Here is a 19,216-nt window from a genome sequence, read left to right as displayed (position 1 = left end):
TTTGACACATTTCCCCGTGTCGTGACACCAGATTCAGTACACCTCATTCATAAACTCCGTTTTCTGGGCGTATAACCACCTGCGCACGACTGATTTCACTTCTTCATCGAAATCAAAGCGTTGGCATTCTAGAAGTTTTTTCATTGATCCGAAGAGGTGAAAGTCAGATGGTGCGAAGTCTGGGTTGTAGGGTGGGTAACTGACGCCTCAATGCCACTGAAGTTGGGTGGAGTTGCAGCAGTCACTGTTCGGCCGGAACATAAGATTTACTCGGTCCTCTTCGAAGAACCTGTACCACCTGGAGATGTTGCTACTGTCCAGACAATCAGCACCATACACCTCCAGCATTTCTTTCTGGATTTCACTCGGATTTTTTTGTTTTTCTCAGAGGAAATGGACTATACCTCACTGCTCTTTACAAGTAAACGATGCTACCACACGTTCCATTTTTACTCAGTAGTTACTGCTCGTTACACCAGGGTGACACCTAATAGAGCCATTGCTGTCTGTATCGCAAGATTCAAACTATCTGCCAACTTTGAACGTACTAACCAAAATAGTATACCGTAAGAAATTGTTGTGGATTACTTTCCAATCCTCCCTAGTATGTGCTCCTTGTACTCTGCATAATACTGCACCAGTTTTGCGCTCATTGTGTTTTGTTAACATCCTGCGATATACATGATAGTGTAGCCAGTTATCGGTACTTCAGAGCTCAGCCATTGTAAGAGGAAACCCTTTATAAGCAGTGACAAAGAAATATTGTTTTTACATGTGTTTGACGTAGTTTAAAAGAAAAGTCAAACATTACTAGTGAGGAAAGTTCAAGAGCTGATAAATGGCGCCAGAAGTGTCGGAAATCTCGGACTGAATTTAGCAAAAGACAGCTCGCACTCCCTGCAAAATGCGGAAGGCATAAAGCCGTGTATTGATGAATTTCTTAAACTTCTGTTCATCATCACATACATAATATCTTTTATAGAAACCAATTAGCAACTACGAAGTTATAACTGCTGTTAATAACGACTCAGAACTGCCACACTTCAGTAGGAAGGAACTTATACTACCGATTAAATAAGACTAAGGTTTTATGTACTACAAAATAGAGGAAAAGTCTGTGATACTTGACAGGGACGATGTAGCATTGTGGCAGAGACGGTACTCACGATCACTGTGACAGTACAGGGAAAGAGAACGCAACATATACGGCCTAAAGAAAATGTAATTAGACACAGCTGTGAAGAGCAAGAGACAGGCTTTCTTGAGGCTATGGAGTTATCCACCGGCATAAAAATACTTCTGTGAAGGATTAAGGGTTAATAATTGTGACGCACATAGGTAGTTTTATGGAGGGTTGCTGTTTCTATTCAGATCCAAAAGAAAGGATGACTATCATCAAGATTAAACAGGGAAGTGTTAAATGTGTGTTTTGAAATTGCGCTATCAAAACTGTTACCAAAGAGTGTGATAGTGATGGATAACACTCCGTATGACAGTGTGAGAACCGACAACGTTGATCAACAAATCTTCGTCAATACTGCAATCGATTCTTGCAACAATAAACACGGTTGAGCACAGATGAATTTACACTTATTGGTAGAAGGAATCTCTCTGTTGACTGATGTGGCGCATCATAATGTAAGTACATTCTTGTAAAAGTCTCGCATGCATTCCATGTATTAGCTACGTTGGTTTGTTAGTTTAAAATAATTAGGCATATCATTGTATCTTCTATTTCACGTCATCTGCCATGGCTCTACATTTGCTGATGCATACCTCATTTTTCCAGCATCAACATAGGAACCATTCAGCAGTCTGGAAACATGGACTTTGCATTATGTTGTTATGCGGGGCCATCTTGAATGGAATGAATATTATTTTTGCAGCCTCTATAATGAGTCTTCTCAACTGGTGGACATACTGCCATCCTATGTTGAAGCAGTGATTTTGTTATATTTTCTTATGTGTCACCACTTTCTCGAATGAGAATGTTTTATACAGAGAGTTCCAATGCAGACTGGTCCCATTCCAACTCTACCTAACAAAATCTGTTGGCGAGTGGTGAGTGCTCTTATGACAGATTACGGACCGGTCCGTGCATGCTGCTACCAGCAGAAGGTGTTCCACTCCACTCCTTACCACTTAGCTTCCTCTGGACGTGCGCTCATCATTACATTCATTAAGTCAACAGAACATTACTACCTGGGACTGGTATGCATAGGACTCTCTGTATAACAGCATCATGTGTGAAGTTTTTGGATGTATTTGTGGATTATACAAATCCAACTTTCAGGTAAAGCTCCTTGTGTAGCATACTTGAATAATTTTTATGGATTGACCTTAACTGTTCGAAAGGAGAAGACTCATAATGAATGGTACCTATTATCATATAAGTGGCTTTGGCTACAGTCCAACATATATTTTTCTAATGGCGGGTTTTTCATATTTGTGTCATTCACCCACTAACCCCTCTAGCAGGAACTGGCGTACTGGTATTCTATATTCTGCAGAAGATTCCCTAAGTGCTCCATATAAGCTCGTCTACAGCCTGTCATTATGATTATGTTAGGAAGGTGTCTCTTTAAATTGTATGTACACCATTTGACATGGAAAATGGTCGGTGTCTTTTAGCGTGAAATCATCTAATTGAAATTAATGCGCGATTCACTCCGGGAAAAATTAAGCATCCTGGATGAAGTCAATTCGTGGCAGTGACGTATTTGTATATTGTGGCTTAGCGGTAGTGCTCTTTTTTCTCATTCCAAAGACCGGGGTTTAGTATGTTCAAGATTTTATGATGTGTTCAATGTATTGGCAAGCAGTGTTATTGATTTAAATTAAATTTTCAACTCTGTAATTTAGCTTGTATAAATGAATAATACTTATACATATTAATTTTATAGGATCGTCCTTATTTTAAAATATCATCAGATGGAAGTAAAAACAGAAACAAATTTACATGAATTACTTTACATTGTTCGACACTTGAACACATTAGCTTGGCCATCGTCGAATTTCTAAGGAAGGAAATTGTTTAGAAGAACGGTTTTCTTCTTTCTTCGCATGTTTTAGGTTTAAATGTTATACAGGGCCACTACAAAGGCTTTACCCGATTCCATAACATTGTATTATGAAAAGTATGAGACATACATTATTGAAAGTTATACCAATAAAAAGAGAAACTCATCAAGTTTTTGGTCCATCAACTGCTACAAGTGCTCGATGTGACCTCCTCGACAAACATCCAGTCGGTAGTCTAACTCCTGCCACACCCGCTGGAGCATATCACGATCAACTCTAGCCACTGCCGCACGGATCCGGTTATTAAGTTCTTCAAGATTAACTGGCAAAGGAGGTACATACACTTGATCTTTGACAAACCCCCATAGAAAAAAATCACAGGGAGTCAGATCTGGCGACTGAGGAGGCCAACGGAGAACACACCGATCGTTGTTAGAAGCCCGTCCACACCAACGTTGTGGTAGATGCTCATTAAGATACTCACGCACTTCCAGATGGAAATGTGGTGGAGCCCCATCTTGTTGAAATAAAAACCCTGGTTTATCTTCATGTAACTGAGGCATCAACCATTGCGTTAGCATGTCCAGATAAATTCGACCAGTAACCGTGTTTTCAGCAAAAAAGAAGGATCCATACACTTTAGCACATGACATTGCACAAAACACATTGACCGTGGGTGAATTGCGTACATGTTGTAAAACTACACGACGTTTTTCCGTCCCCCACACTCGAACAGTGCGGCAGTGGCTAGAGTTATCGTGATATGCTCCAGCGGGTGTGGCAGGAGTTAGACTACCGAGTGGATGTTTGTCGAGGAGGTCACATCGAGCACTTGTAGCAGTTGATGGACCAAACACTTGATGAGTTTCTCTTTTCATTGGTATAACTTTCAATAATGTAAATCCCGAAAAGACAAAGTATATGATTATGTCTCGTGACCAGAATATTGTACGAAATGGAAATATAAAAATTGGAGATTTATCCTTCGAAGAGGTGGAAAAATTCAAATATCTCGGAGCAACAGTAACAAATATAAATGATACTCGGGAGGAAAGTAAACGCAGAATAAATATGGGAAATGCGTGTTATTATTCGGTTGAGAAGCTCTTATCATCCAGTCTGCTGTCCAAAAATCTGAAAGTTAGAATTTATAAAACAGTTATATTACCGGTTCTTGTGTATGGTTGTGAAACTTGGACTCTCACTCTGAGAGAGGAACATAGGTTCAGGGTGTTTGAGAATAAGGTGCTAAGGAAAATATTTGGGGCTAAGCGGGATGAAGTTACAGGAGAATGGAGAAAGTTACACAACACAGAACTGCACGCATTGTTTTCTTCACCTGACATAATTAGGAACATTAAATCCAGACGTTTGAGATGGGCAGGGCATGTAGCACGTATGAGCGAATCCAGAAATGCATATAGAGTGTTAGTTGGGAGACCGGAGGGAAAAAGACCTTTAGGGAGGCCGAGACGTAGATGGGAGGATAATATTAAAATGGATTTGAGGGAGGTGGGGTATGATGATAGAGACTGGATTAATCTTGCACAGGATAGGGACCGCTGGCGGGCTTATGTGAGGGCGGCAATGAACCTTCGGGTTCCTTAAAAGCCATTTGTAAGTAAGTAAGTAACTTTCAATAATGTATGTCTCATACTTTTCATAATACAAGGATATGGAATTGGGTAAAGCCTTTGTAGTAGCCCTGTATATTGTGTTCATTTTACCAAAATGAATTTATTTATTTCATAAATTAATGTAGGCTAGTAAATATTATTCATTTTGTATTTTGTACTGGTGCGCTCAGATAAGATCTGGATACAGCCGCCATGTTTCTTCTCATCCAGGATGAGTGATCGTGCGCACAGAACTCCGGCCTGCAGACAAGCTCTCATTGCGCTTGTAAGACATGATGGCTATTCGGCGGCAGCGGCGGCTAGGAGGTTAAGAATTCCTGCAACCACAGCTCGAAGATGGGTGAAAGATTTTAGGGAAGAAGGAATTGTGCAACGGCGTCCTGGTTCAGGCGGACATTTTGTTTCAACTCCTGCACAGAATGCTGCTCTAGTAGCTGAGGCAGTAAGCGATCCTTTCCAGACTGCTTCCTCTATTAAAGCACGTTCTGGCTTCCCTGCGTCTTCTCGCACAGCTCTCAGGCGTTTGAGGGATGCAGGACTCTTCCCTAGTCCCCATTTCAGTTTGATTGATAGGCCTTTCCCCTCTACCCACACCCCCTACCATCAGTAAAGGGGAAAATGCTACTGTTCTCTCACTAATCAACTTTCAACACACAGTGACAAGTGTCATTGTTGAAAATATGTACCCATAATTTGTATTAAGCATTTGTATTTGATTGTCATTAGTCTTTATATCAATTGGCATTTTAAAAGGCTACTGATAGCACAAGATAAATGTTTTCCTCACTGTTAGTACCTACATTACATCATACACAAGTCCACACCTGTGGAGTAATGGTCAGCGCGTCTGGCCACGAAACCAGGTGGCCCGGGTTCGAATCCCGGTCGGGGCAAGTTACCTGGTTGAGGTTTTTTCCGGGGTTTTCCCTCAACCCAATACGAGCAAATGCTGGGTAACTTTCGGTGCTGGACCCCGGACTCATTTCATCGGCATTATCACGTTCATTTCATTCAGACGCTAAATAACCTAGATGTTGATAAATCGTCGTAAAATAACCCAATAAAAAATCATACACAGTGGTGAAATCTGCACTGTGTCGCATCCCCTGGCTTCTTAATACAAAACCAACATTCCTTATTTAATTAGTAATGAAAATATTGTAACAACGCCACTAAAATATACTGAAACTTCTTTTCAGACATCTGTATGGCTGTATTTTATATTACCTTATGTACTTGATTTAATATTCTATTATTTTCTTGTGTGTATAAGATGGGGAGTGCAGGTATAAGACGTAACAGCTGCTGCTCGATTGTTGACTTTTATTTTTATTTTAGTAGGTTATTTTACGACGCTTTATCAACAGCTTAGGTTATTTAACGTCTGAATGAGATGAAGGTGATAATGCTGATGAAATGAGTCCGGGGTCCTGCACCGAAAGTTACCCAGCATTTGCTCATCTTCGGTTGAGGGAAAACCCCGGAAAAAACCTCAACAAGGTAACTTGCTCCGACCGGGAATCGAACCCGGGCCACCTGGTTTCGCGGCCAGACGCGCTGACCGTTACTGCACAGGTGTGGACTCGATTGTTGACGGACTCAGGGCAAGAAGGGGGGGAAAGAAATGCCTTCGCATCCTCTCAACTTCTGTGACATGTTGTTTAGGGTTGCTGCAGTGAGGGATCACGGGTGACGTCACGGACTATTTCGATTGACTTTTGCGGAGTTAAATGCTGACCAGAGTCTGATATGATGTATTATTATCAGACGAAGACACATTTTCCTCTGGAAAGACCTGTCTGCAAATAGTGTTTCGTTCTCTTGAGTCACGTGACGAACAAAAATACGTGACCCCATGCTTTCGCAGTGGCCGCGATAGTATTTCCTGCTGGATCTGGATGTCACGTCAAGGGTTAGGTTATTGTGGAAAGTTGAAAACAAGCTTAATGGATCTCACATATGAGGGGTTCACAACCAGAGTGGACCAAGTCCATCTGGAATAGTTCTGAGATATTGAGTCTTAGGCCCGGTTGCAGAAACGCAAATCAAATCAGTCCCTGATCGCCAATCAGTTGATGTCTGATTTATTTGATTGTTCATTGCGTTGCACAGACGTGAATCTCCAATCAACTTGTCTCAATTTACTAATTGCTGATTTAAGAAAGAAATACATTTGACAACAGCGCTATTTAGCAACCACAGCCAATTTGATGCTCTTTAAAAGTCGCGAAACGAATGCATCAAGTGGGCGGTGACTAGGGAAACAAGTGAATGTTTTGCTGTTTTGTTGCTTTTTGTAGAAAGGAAACAGGCGGATTCTATTTGTATATAGACTACAATATAGTGAAAGAAAATGAAGAAGAAACAAAAAGTGAGGGGGCTTCTGTTGTGGGATTTGCTAGGGGAATCGACAAGAAATTGGAATATGCATAGCTTCCATAACCCAAAATAAGTCCATTTCCCATCTCTCTGTTTACAAATGGAGCTCGTAACCTACTCATTAAAAATAATGTGTTGTCATGTGTAGAACCCTGCCAATGGGCTACAACATTCCAGAATTTCAATGATGGTGTAGTCTACATATTGCCTGTATATTCACAGAAAAGAAACCTTTTCTATTTCGATAAAGTTCGGCATCATTTCAACCAGGTGATTGGATGGGGATGTGAGCAGTCTATACTACCAATATTAGGCTACTCTTGGAAATCCTGACATGGCTGAAAATTCTCTCTGGATTTCAAATCGTTCCCTGTTTGAAGTTTGGGGATTTATGAGACCCTGCCATAACAAAGCAGTTTCATACGTAACATTCCTAACTACTCGGCAAATAGTTGATTTGTGGACCCTAACAAGATAACCCAAGACCGCCTGAAAAATTCCAACAGCATAAAATCTCAGCATTATTAGAACTTGGTTCATAGGAGAAAGTGGAAGGTTTCGATTTATCTGTCTGCATATATTTGTTTCAATTTTTGAAAGTAACAAAACACAGGAATCCTTACTTAACCTAAATCTTTGCTCAAATTCTCTGCCATTACACATAAAAACAATTCATGTCTATCACGGAAACGCCTTCTTCTTAATAATATTTTTTTCATTTAAAATTTCTTCATCAGAAGAATCCATTATGTCGAAAACAATATTGTTACGCTATAACTATTTACTATATAATACTGCATTATAAAGAAAACAACATAAATAGCCTGCTTGATCGATGATCAATGACCAGCAAAAATCTGTTGATCAAATCTGATGGAAGACTGATTTCCGATCAAACACTGATTGTTCTTTCTGCAACAGAAATAGAACTGATGGCCAATCAAACCCGCCTTGATTGCCAATCATATTTTGATCGGTGTTTCTGCAACCGGGCCTTAAAGTTCCTGGCTCACGCTTAAAATTTCACCTTTCATAGGAAATGCTGCCCTCCATAGAGTAACAAATGAGTTATAGACTTTGTTTCTCATGGCAATGAATAAATCTAAGTTTTTTTCATCCGAGATTGCATTAATCCACAAACTGATCACTGGTGGACTTGATCCACTCTGGTTGTGAGCCCCTCATATATAGAATAATATAATGCTCCCTTCTAACATATTTCACTTCTGTCTAAATTGTCAGTAACCATTAACATCTGATAAAGAATTGAGAACTAATTTCTAGCACGTACGTTAACACCAGCCAATAGGAGAACACACATGATTTGGTACGATGGTATGGCATGTGGTAAAACTCCACCCTTTTGTTTACCTCTGTATTTTTCTTTCATGGAATTCAGTCTGATAATGATCGAAGAGATTGAATTTAAAAACTAGGAAATTTTTGCATTCTGAGAAATTATTTCAAAACATTGAGACAGGCATCCAAAACTGGGACTGACCAGGTAAAAACTGTGGCACTGTCCCTTCTACGAGTATTTAATTTCTTTCCACATTTGGAGCCACATTATGAAATATCTCTTTAAAGATGTGTTATGATTGCCATTATTGTAATGGAATGATAGTCAACCTGGATGCAATCAGGGAAAAAAGTAGATTCTGTGAATTATCTCATTTTGATAAATATCTGATAAGATGCAACTGATCGAAGGCATTCTACACGTGCATCTTGTTTAAAGTATTTTAATTATTGACTCTGTTTTAGTCCAGACACTTATTTCTAGTGTTTTGTTTAGTGCATGTTCGCACATTGGAATTAGAATACGCCTGTTAGTAACATCTTGAAATCATTACGTGATAACACGGATATTTCTGCGTTGGTCAATTTTTTTACCTGGTTCCTGGTTTGGGATGATAGACATTCGCTCTAAATGTATTCGGCATTTCAGTAATCCTTATTAATCCATGATCCGTAGGCATGTAGTAGATATTATGGTTTGTGATTATTTTATTCCCTATAGTTCAGTATATTGTGTGGTGTGATACTTTAAAGACTCTGTGAACATTAAACAAATTTGCAATAAACAAGTTAGTACCCGTAAATGATTTTAATTAATGCAACACATTTATTAAACAACTGCGCAACTCTTTGCATAACGTAAGTTAATGACACAACTGTCTGTGGCAATATTAAGTTCACACATTCTATTTAAAAACGCTCCATTAAACAGAGCTAAAATATTTCAGGGGAAGCAGAACACTGATTACGGAAAAAAATATTTTTCAAATGAAAACAAAAATATATATACAGGTAAGGGGTGTACTCAGTCTATTATTAAGAAGTTGTTGAAATGAGATATCTGTACAGTAGAACCCCGATTATCCGTCATCCTATTAACCGATCAGCGGATTATCCGACTCTCTCTCTCTCTCTCACTCTATTCTTTCTTTCTTTGCTGCGGAAAATGTATGTAGTACTATACCTTATATTAGTACCTACCTATTCTTTTCTAGAGTCTATTATTACAAGTCTTTGTCCTTACATATTGCAAGTGTACTGCCAGTAGCAGGAACAATTACCGCTAGACCTGCTTGAAGCTGTTTTTTCCCAAATTATAAAATAATCACTACCTGCTTTCAAAGAAATGATCCCAAAAACTTCCGCAAATTTTAGAGCAAACCTGTGCAGCATTTAGTCCTTGTTCTTCTGTTCGAGTGCTCATACTTCATAATTTCTATCCAAAATATCTTCAACGGCTGTCAAAAGTGTTTTACTAAGCATCAAAATAAAAATACAAATAAATAATTGATCAGTTTGCGAAAAGAGAAATCGCGTTTCCTCTCCCAACACAATACAAGATTGGCATTACAAATGTGCGCGATTTAATTAAAAACAAGAATGAAGTGTATACAATCTGTAAATATATAACAAGAAACCTCTATTATTCCTATCTTTCCACAAAGATTGAACGCAAGAAATTTACTTGGCCCTTATAAAATCATTTTTGACAACCGGACTTAAATTATTACCAGTAAAATTCTGATTCATTATGTAGCATGTTAAACAAAAGACCAGGGCGGAAATTATGAAACTATTATGCATTTAATTTACGAAAATGTTTTATGATACGGATTATCCGACTTTTTCGATTAACCGTTTAGTCCCCCCCTGGATTACCGCGGATAATAGAGGTTCTACTGTATTTTGATTGTTTGGGGATATATTAACTTGGATTATTTCTGAAACAACAGATTATGCATACAGGTAGCATTTATTATAGACGTATGAAAATTTGTAATGGAAGCTAAGATGCGAGTTACTGACCACCACCGTCGTGGGCGCGGGTGGGACAGCAAACTTCATAATCAGTGCATTGTGATGGAGTTAGCAGGGTCAGATATCATCGATAAAACACACTATTTTATCTAGGCTACTGAAAGCAAATACCTTACTATAATAATACCGGACAGCTATCAATTTTACATGCGAACGACGCTGGTGCTGCTACCTAGGCGGCCAGTGTGGTGATACTCGTGAAGCAAGCTGTAATCAACTGCAATGTATATTGTTGCTGGGCTAGTTAATAGTTTTATTAATTAGTGCTATGTTAAAATGTCAGGGTGTATATTATGTACTGTTTATAATTGCTACAAATTTACAGCATTACAAATTGCTCCAAATCGTATTTTCGATTTCCGAGGGATCATAAAAAGTGAGTCAAAACATTCTTTAGTAGGCCTAATTCCTTCGTCTTTGTGTTGATAGAAAAATACAAATTAGCTTTTTTTATTTAGACCTAATAAATGAGTAGAAGTTAAAATGGATTGGAAATTTTAAGGTTTTATCAAATTGTTTTATTGTTGTCCACATGCCTTTACTAATTATTACAAGCATCAGATTACTATCAATTTTATATTTGCAGTTGTCAGCAATGCGTATATAAAGCATTATTGTAAATTCATTCTTAATGTCATAATTGATTTTATGCTCGACCATGCCGAAATGTAGTAATTATACACCTGGTAGCAGTCCTTTAATGCATGTCATTAAAGTACAGGTGTTTTCAGCCAATGACAACTCAGCTTACAGGTGTTCAGCCAATAACAAGTCAGCTTTGTACCGTTATAAAACCGCACGTATCGATTATTCTCGGATATGCAATCGAAAGAGAATTAGCGAAAAGTCACGGAGGCTGGAAATCCAATACTGTCGCAGAAGGTTATGTTCTGTTACTATAATAGTTAGCGTTAATTGTAAATAATATTCAAATAAATTCAATTTTTCATCTCGTTTTTCAATGTCGAATTCAATAATCAAGGTTATACCAAGTTTAACGGGATTACACAAGGTCAATGACATTATTGTTCCTCGGAAAAAATCAATACTTTCGCATCTGCGCACATCTCACAATTCACGACCTAGAACAAGGTCACTTCCGATCTTGTCAGATGCAAATAAAATGTATACATCTGAGTAATTTCAATTTAGAAATATGGTCGAGCATAAAAAGTCGTATGAAACTCGCCTATAATGGTAATTAAGAAGCTCGTATGAAAATTATGAAACTCGCTTGCGCTCGTTTCATAAACATCTATACTCGCTTCTTAATTACTATCATTATAGGCTCGTTGCATAATGTACTATTGTCTCAATAAAGCAAAGAGAAAATATGTACCGGTAAGAATTAATTACGGAAAGTAATATGAAGTATACAATATTTCTCATAATAGGGCCTATGCAGCTTTAGTATAAGATAGTAATTTTACATTAAATATTATTCAACGCTTCTTAAGTGTTTCATATATTATTCCACAATAGTAACTCACGTTTTAAACAATAGTGCGAATCACGCTGTGTTAATATTTGTATATGTGGACGTAATTCCATCCTGCTCCGCTAGATGTCAGGTCCGCGATATTTCGCACTCAGGCCAATGCTGCTAGTATACAGCTGCCCGGTATTATTATAGTAAGGTATTTGCTGGAAGTACAGTCACTACTTGCCTGAATATAATGCAGGCATTCTCTTCTTTTTTTTGTAAATCCCACACTATTAGCTATCGATATTTAAAATCAGTTGCACTCCGTATGTTGATGCACGTACAAACTGCACTCATTACTAAATATAATACTGTTTATTTTAAAGACCACATAATATCACAGACTATACGAACTCAAAAACCAATGTCCTTCATTTCCTCCAGACCTGACATGTCTTCGTCTTCATTTTCCATCCAGTCATTTTTACATTCGTTGTGTTGTGCCGTGTTGTTTCTCTGAACCAAACTGTTCTGATGTCGTACTTCTGAATACCAATTTTGTTATGCGCGACAACTTTGGTTGGATGGCTTGCAGAATGGACGGCTATTGCATTCGACTCCCACAAAATACAATACTCAGACTTACCAGGATTTCTGACACACCATTAATTGAAAAAGAGTGATTGTACTTTGTTAGCATTCTGCTTGTTCAGCTAATTTCACTCGTTATACTTAATTTAGTTAATACCACTTGTTTTACTTATTATGCTACTTTGAATCAGGACATACGGTAACACTCCTTGATTTCTTAATTCAGATTCAAGATTAAATTCATTACAAACAAAACTATATTTGATTTATTGAATTAATTACATCAAATAATTATCTTCGTTCGTGCGTCCGTCAACTAATGCCATAATTTCTTTCGAATTTTCTTGAAATATCTTCTGTCTATTTGACGGATGAAATAACTGCGTACAATACATGTGTCCATTGATGACTGTACACTTCTTACAGTTTCAGTGTATGAAAATGTTTTTTGGTGGACAAAGTGAAGATTTGTTTTGATCAATTAGTGCATCTTCAATGGCTGGTGTCTTTCAGACAGTTAGTTTTCTTAGGTTTTGAAGTTTTGTAAATTTTATTTTATAGGCCTAATTCCGAGTTGAAATTTCAGTGCGGTATTGAAAGAGTTTACTCTTAAGCAATTTTCATTGGACTGATGGAAGAAATAGGCCGTTGATTGAATCCGCCCAGGGTATTATTATTATTATTATTATTATTATTATTATTATTATTATTATTATTATTATTATTATTATAATGAACAATCTAAAACATTTGAATTGCTTACAATTTCATAAATACCGCCTTCTTGCCCAGACTGAGACATTCTAGAAAGTACCTATGTGCTCAAGTCAAAAGTCAAAAGAAAGTGGAAATGCCTAATGATTATATAAATTTTATAAATATTCATATCAAACACAGTGTAGGCCTATAAGTTAATGGGCTATAAATGAATCAGAATGGAATGGCTACAGTGATCCAAAGTAGTCTACTGTGTATTTTGTTTCACAGATATTCTCATAAATGTTGAGAAAGTTTGTGCCTCATTAGAGACCCCAGTTTTATGCGATTTCGAAAGAAGTCTCAGCTACCAAAGTAACTACAATTTCTGGAGGAAAGACGAACATTGACCGGTATGGCTAATACATTATATTTTGCTTAGTTGGGCTCTGAGAGCTAGGAGTATATCGGTCATTCTCACATATCCACCGCATTTCTTTCTCCTGCATAGATTTCAGTAATGGGTTCTAACTTGAAAAATGTCTTCTATGGAAGTAATATAGGACTAGCACCAACGAGTTAGAAAGAGAAAGATATAGAGTGGTCATTGCCCCGCCATGTTTGAAGAAAATTGAACGACGGTCGGTAATGAACTTATGCGCCCAAAACAAAGTGGGCGTGGTGATAACTGACATTAGAATCGTCAGCTGTCTTAATTTCGTTTGCATAAATCAGCTAAACTGAAGTGGAAAAACCTAGTATTTCGTCAAATACGTGCTAGGAACTTAATCTAAACTTATGTACGCTAAATTTAAAACACTTGAGCTATTCCTAGAAGGAATGCTTAAAAGAATAACCTAAGCAAAATTGTCATGTAGTATGACAAGAAGTCCTAGCAAATATACTGAAGAAAATGTTAATATTCCTAGGTTCTTTTAAATGCGACCTGCAAGATTGCCTATAAAATGAACAAGTATGATTCGGATGATTTTATTAAATTGTTTTCCCAGTCTCTACACGTTGCAAAACTATTTACTATACCATAAGATATAGAATGAAAGTAGGCCCTATCTGTAGTAAACAACCTTTACCTCCAAGCTTGTAACGTGGGTGAAACATGACAAAACACGCTTTCAGTTTTTTTGTTACAGTAAAGTATAATTATTATCAATATGTGAACATGAGGCCAACAGCCGGCTGGTCTGTCTGAGCCTTTCAAGGGCTGTGGCACCACAGATAATTATTAGTGTATAATTGAGCACCCACGTACAATAATGGGGTAAGTAGTTACGAAATATATTCATACTTACCCCATTATTGCACGTGGGTGCTCAATTATGTTCTTTCATGTCCTTACAGTCAAAATACTAACAACAATACGACCTACCCCAGAGTTTTGCGTTATTTTGGATGCGAGTGTCGAAATACAATTTTAATATTTGATTGCTATTACTCGGTTTGAAACGAATTGTAGCGGTTTTATCCGTATTTAGTTTAACTTTATTACTAGTGAACCATTTATTTGATTAATCGTTTGTCTTCGAAATAGGCCTACTTTTTTATAAGCTACAGCTCATCGTCTTCTTGTATAAGCAATAAGGACAGAAGGAGCAGAAATAAAGGATGCCGGTGTCGAAATACAGTTTTAATATTGTATTGCTATTTGTTTTTCACTGGGTCTGAAACGGAATTGTATTGGTTTTATCCGTATTTAGTTTAAGTACATTACCAGTGAACCATTTATTTTGTTTATGCCGGGCGTTGTTACACATTTATGCATGAAAAAAGAATGCTGCTAATTAACAAAACTATGGACTTAACTTCATAAAATTTACATGAAATATGATATATCAGTTGTCTTTTTCCTTTTGACATTGCAGTTATATGCAGCACACACGACAGGCATGTTTTTTCTTCGTTTTTTTGTACTTCTTACCTCCGTTATACAACATTGTAAGCAGACGAATTTTTACAAAGGTGGGCGCTTAGCTCAGATCTGCCGTGTTTCGCGGTGGCACCGCAAAGAGCGCTGTACAGGACAACATGGCCACTCTATAGTCTTCTCTTTCTAACTCGTTGACTAGCACATATAGTTAGCCATCCTAAACATAGGTCGATATTACATTTTCTTACCGCAATGGAAAGAATTGGGGACAACTGACCACAGAGGCAACTCGCCACATAATTGAAATTCGTATCAAAGACAATTAGCCACACATTAAAATTCAAGGAAATACTCAAATTCGCAATAATTTATAATATATTTCTCTGGTAACAAGACAAATCCAGAAGCTGTAAACTAATTCGGAACTATGGCGGAAGAAATTCGCTTCACACAATCAGAAAGAGGCTCTGACAAATTAATATATCTTGGCTACATGTAGGCCTACACGAGACTTAGAGAAAATAAGAATGGAGTTGTTTGGCGCTGTGACATGCGTGGCGGGTGTAATGCAACAGTCACGTTATCAGAAGATGGAAGCAGTTTCGTCAAAGAACCGTCTGAACGCAAGAATCATTCTGGAGACTGGGGAAGGATTAAGGCAAAGGAATGTGTAGAGAACATGAAGACAAGGACGAGGACTTCCCGAGATCCAACGTCTGTCATTATTCAAAATGAGTTATAGCGTATTGCAAGCAAAGCCAATGTGAATCTACCGAAGAAACCATCTATTAAAAAACTGTGCGCCGTGCCAGGACGCTGCACCTACCATCTGAACAAAGGAATTTTGACGAACTGAACGTTATAGCCGACAGGTACACTAAGACCGTACAAGGAGAAAGGTGGTTGTTGTATTTTGAACCGGAGGTCAACGTGAAAGTTATCATATTTGCCACTAATTCACATTTTAAAAAATTGTTACGGTTCCATTTTTGGATAATGGACGGTGTGGCAAATTGTCTATTTGTGGAAAATTGTCTATCTGTGGCAAATTGTCTATCTGTGGCAAATTATCTATCTGTGACGAATTGTCCCTATTACCATTTTTCTGTGGCCAATTGTCCCAGTTACCAATTTTCTGTGGCCAATTGCCCGGAACCGCAATGGAAAGTTAGGAATACCCAGATATGTAGACACCGTGGATATTACTTTCAATGAATATCACCTTTAAATTATAAATCATATTATAAAGAAACAAATTGTATTGAAAAGTTCGTTAAAGGAAGCACCGTATACATCTCATATACAACTATTTCATCAAAGTCTTACTACAGAAGTTGTGTAGTTTTTGTCCACGAGTTTTAGATTTTGCCATAGAGCAGATGATTTTTCGCTTTGACAGCAATCAAGTTCAATAGCAGCATCAAATAACAAGTGTAATTAATAAGGGATTTGAAGAAAAAAACGCAGCTTAATATTTCCATCACGACAGAGTGTGTTATGTTTATTTGATTATAATATATGTTACGTATGTAGGCTGTCGTCACTGGTTTGACAGTTTATCCTATGCACAAAAACATTTTTTTTTTTCAGGAAACGGGAAAAAACGACAAAATTCTGAAGTGTAATAACCTATTTCCTATGTGAAAACTCCACAGATGTTTTTTTAATTTTAAATACTTGCATTTAATAACTCCTGTAAAGTTTAAAGGTAGTGGTAGATACTGCAATTTCGCGATAGTTACATATGGTAGGCCTGCCGATAAGTGATATTTCACAGTAGATTTCTTAATAGAGATGTACATGACGGTATTTGATACAAGAACATATTATGATATTATGCTTAAACTGTAGCGCCACAAACAAAAATTAAAGAATTAAAATCCTACTCATAGGACTTCACGTTAAGATCAAGTTACCTCATGGTAATAACAATTTTATTTATGATAAAGAAACCTGAATAGTGGACAATTAAAAATTGTCCGTAATCTTCATTTAGGACTACTGCTTTCTAACATACGAGTATTCACAATATAAAAGGTTCATTATAAGCTGGTAACTAGGCATACCCCCGAATCCAAAAAAAGAAATGTTGTTCCTCTATTGAGGTTCCATGATATAGTAAGTTTATAGGCCTATCTCACAAATACTCGCTTAGTATTAAATTAGCAGCCACTGGCGTAGTTCAGTCAGCTAAGACGTTTGCCTGCCGATCCAGAGTTGTGCTCGGGCACTGGTTCGGTTCCCGCTTGGGCTGATTACCGTATTGGTTTTTTCCGAGGTTTTCCCTAACTGTAAGGCAAATGTCATGTAATTTATGGCGAATCCTCGGCCTCGTCTCGCTATCACCAATTCCATCGACGCTAAATAACCTCGTAGTTATATAGCATCGTTAAATAACCAAAGTAAAAATGAAAGTATTGAATTAACATCATTTACTTTTAAAAAAACATGGTACTATTTTCCACCTGTGATTTTCACTTCGTCTTTCAATGGTACATTGTAATGGAATGTGTCATAATCACACTCTGTTACTTTTCTAGTTCTTGATATATAATCTGAAGGAGCATTGATGTGTGGTTTAAAGAGACGTTCAAGAACTGAATGAACATTATCAACCTCCATCATCTGTGATTGTGCTCTAAAAATAACTTCAATTTTCATTGACCTATGCTGAGAATGTTCAACTGCTCAGTGCTCTGGCCTATTGAGGGCAATCATAGAACATTAATACGATAAATTTATTCTTTTATATTTCTAAGTTATTACAATTTATTTTTACAGAATTCTCCATTTGCAAAACAAATGAAGAAAAGCAGAAGGGAGCACATACCGTCACTCATACAGGTGCTAGAAGATTAGTTGATGGCACAGTCAAATGGTACTATGTCTGCCATCGTACAAGGACATTTCAAAGTAGAGGAAAAGGTTTACGAGAACTGAAATCTCAGGGAGCTGCAAAATCAGACATTCTTGTCTGGCAACAATGGAGATGACAGAAAATCTCAATGCAGAAATTCACGTTACATATTTCAGTGCACTTTTTGATGTGGCTCACACTTTACTAAGTGCTGAGGAAAAATCATCAATATCAGGCAAACTTGCTGAGAGTGCCATTGCAGACAGTACTTGACCACATTCGGAATTGTGCAACTGGGTACCTGGCACGCAGATCTTCATAACATTATGGCTGATTTTAATATTAATCATTCTAAAGGACATCAAAATGACAAAATCAGTGTCCAGTATTGCGTAGAAGAGATGACAAAGTGAACAACTCTGGAGTATATTTCAAACGGCAAGGTTTACCTGACGAATTAAGTGAAATTAGAGAAGAAGACTTCATGATTATATTGATGACTGAACCTCAGAGGGGCGTTTTGATAAGATTAGGCACAGAAATAATACGCATTGATTCCACACACGGAACTAATGTTTATGATTTTCATCTTATAACTGTTGTAATTGATTAACTTGGCAGCTCATTTCCTTGTGCTTAATGTATTAGCAATAAAGTTGATACCATGTGTATGTCCTCCTTTTTCAGAGCTCTTAAGAATGTTATTGGCTCATTAGAAAGTAAACTCTGACGATGTGTCATCTTACTACAATGCCTGGGAATGTGGAGAAACGTCTTCTGTGTCTCTGTGGACAAAAACTGGAGAAACTGGTTGCAGGTAAAGAGTTAAAGGCACTTGCATACCAGTACCAAATTTCCCGCACTGTTCTTGAAGTTTGCAAAACTGCTCAGTGCATTTTTGGAAGAAGTGAATCAGTCTGATACGTTATTATTCTGAAATTACTTTCACAATCATTGTGCACAAAGATCGGAAGTTTGGGCATACTGGCATCGTACGAGTATTTACATAGGGATTAACACTAACATGTGATTCAGGGTCATTTTTCCGAATTCACTATTCAGAATGTACTTTTTCTCTAAATGCAAAAATCCGAATCCAAGTTTCGGAATTCTGTTTACCGAATGTAATTATTTCGAAACCAAATTTTCGAATAGCTGGTTGATAGTTATTGGGATTTATCTCTCACCCAAGGAGGATAATTTTTTTTTTAAATAAAATCGGTTTTCTAGATTAAACATTTGTGATTATTAGGAATGAAAATGTTGCTATGAAACACATGTGTAACAACATCCACACACGTCCGAAGTTTCTTGTTTACACGCGTCATCATGGATGTACGATCCTTGATAGTGGAGTCGTCAAGAGAGGGAAAGAAATTGTTATTGGATTG

General features: G+C 37.4%; 2 protein-coding genes across 7 annotated transcripts in view; both read left to right on the top strand.

Moving 5' to 3' along the window:
* Window positions 1–18,973, top strand: part of LOC138692704 (uncharacterized) — a 49,358-nt gene extending 30,385 nt beyond the window's left edge. For 2 of the 4 annotated variants that reach the window (XM_069815847.1, XM_069815846.1), the window contains one exon: window positions 4,869–5,428. In XM_069815847.1, the coding sequence (XP_069671948.1) occupies window positions 4,869–5,268 (400 nt within the window). In that variant the 3' untranslated portion in view covers window positions 5,269–5,428. Of the gene's footprint in view, window positions 1–4,828; window positions 5,429–18,512 lie in introns of those variants that run through there. The other 2 variants (XM_069815849.1, XM_069815850.1) reach the window with 2 other exon arrangements.
* The window catches only part of LOC138692702 (oocyte zinc finger protein XlCOF6.1-like), a 224,278-nt gene that overhangs the window by 164,639 nt on the left and 40,423 nt on the right, over window positions 1–19,216 (top strand). The window lies entirely within an intron of this gene.

Source organism: Periplaneta americana, chromosome 17 (assembly GCF_040183065.1).
Source record: "Periplaneta americana isolate PAMFEO1 chromosome 17, P.americana_PAMFEO1_priV1, whole genome shotgun sequence".
Lineage (NCBI taxonomy): Eukaryota > Metazoa > Arthropoda > Insecta > Blattodea > Blattidae > Periplaneta > Periplaneta americana.
Note: the sequence above shows the minus strand (reverse complement) of the source record. Positions and strands in the feature narration are given on the sequence as shown.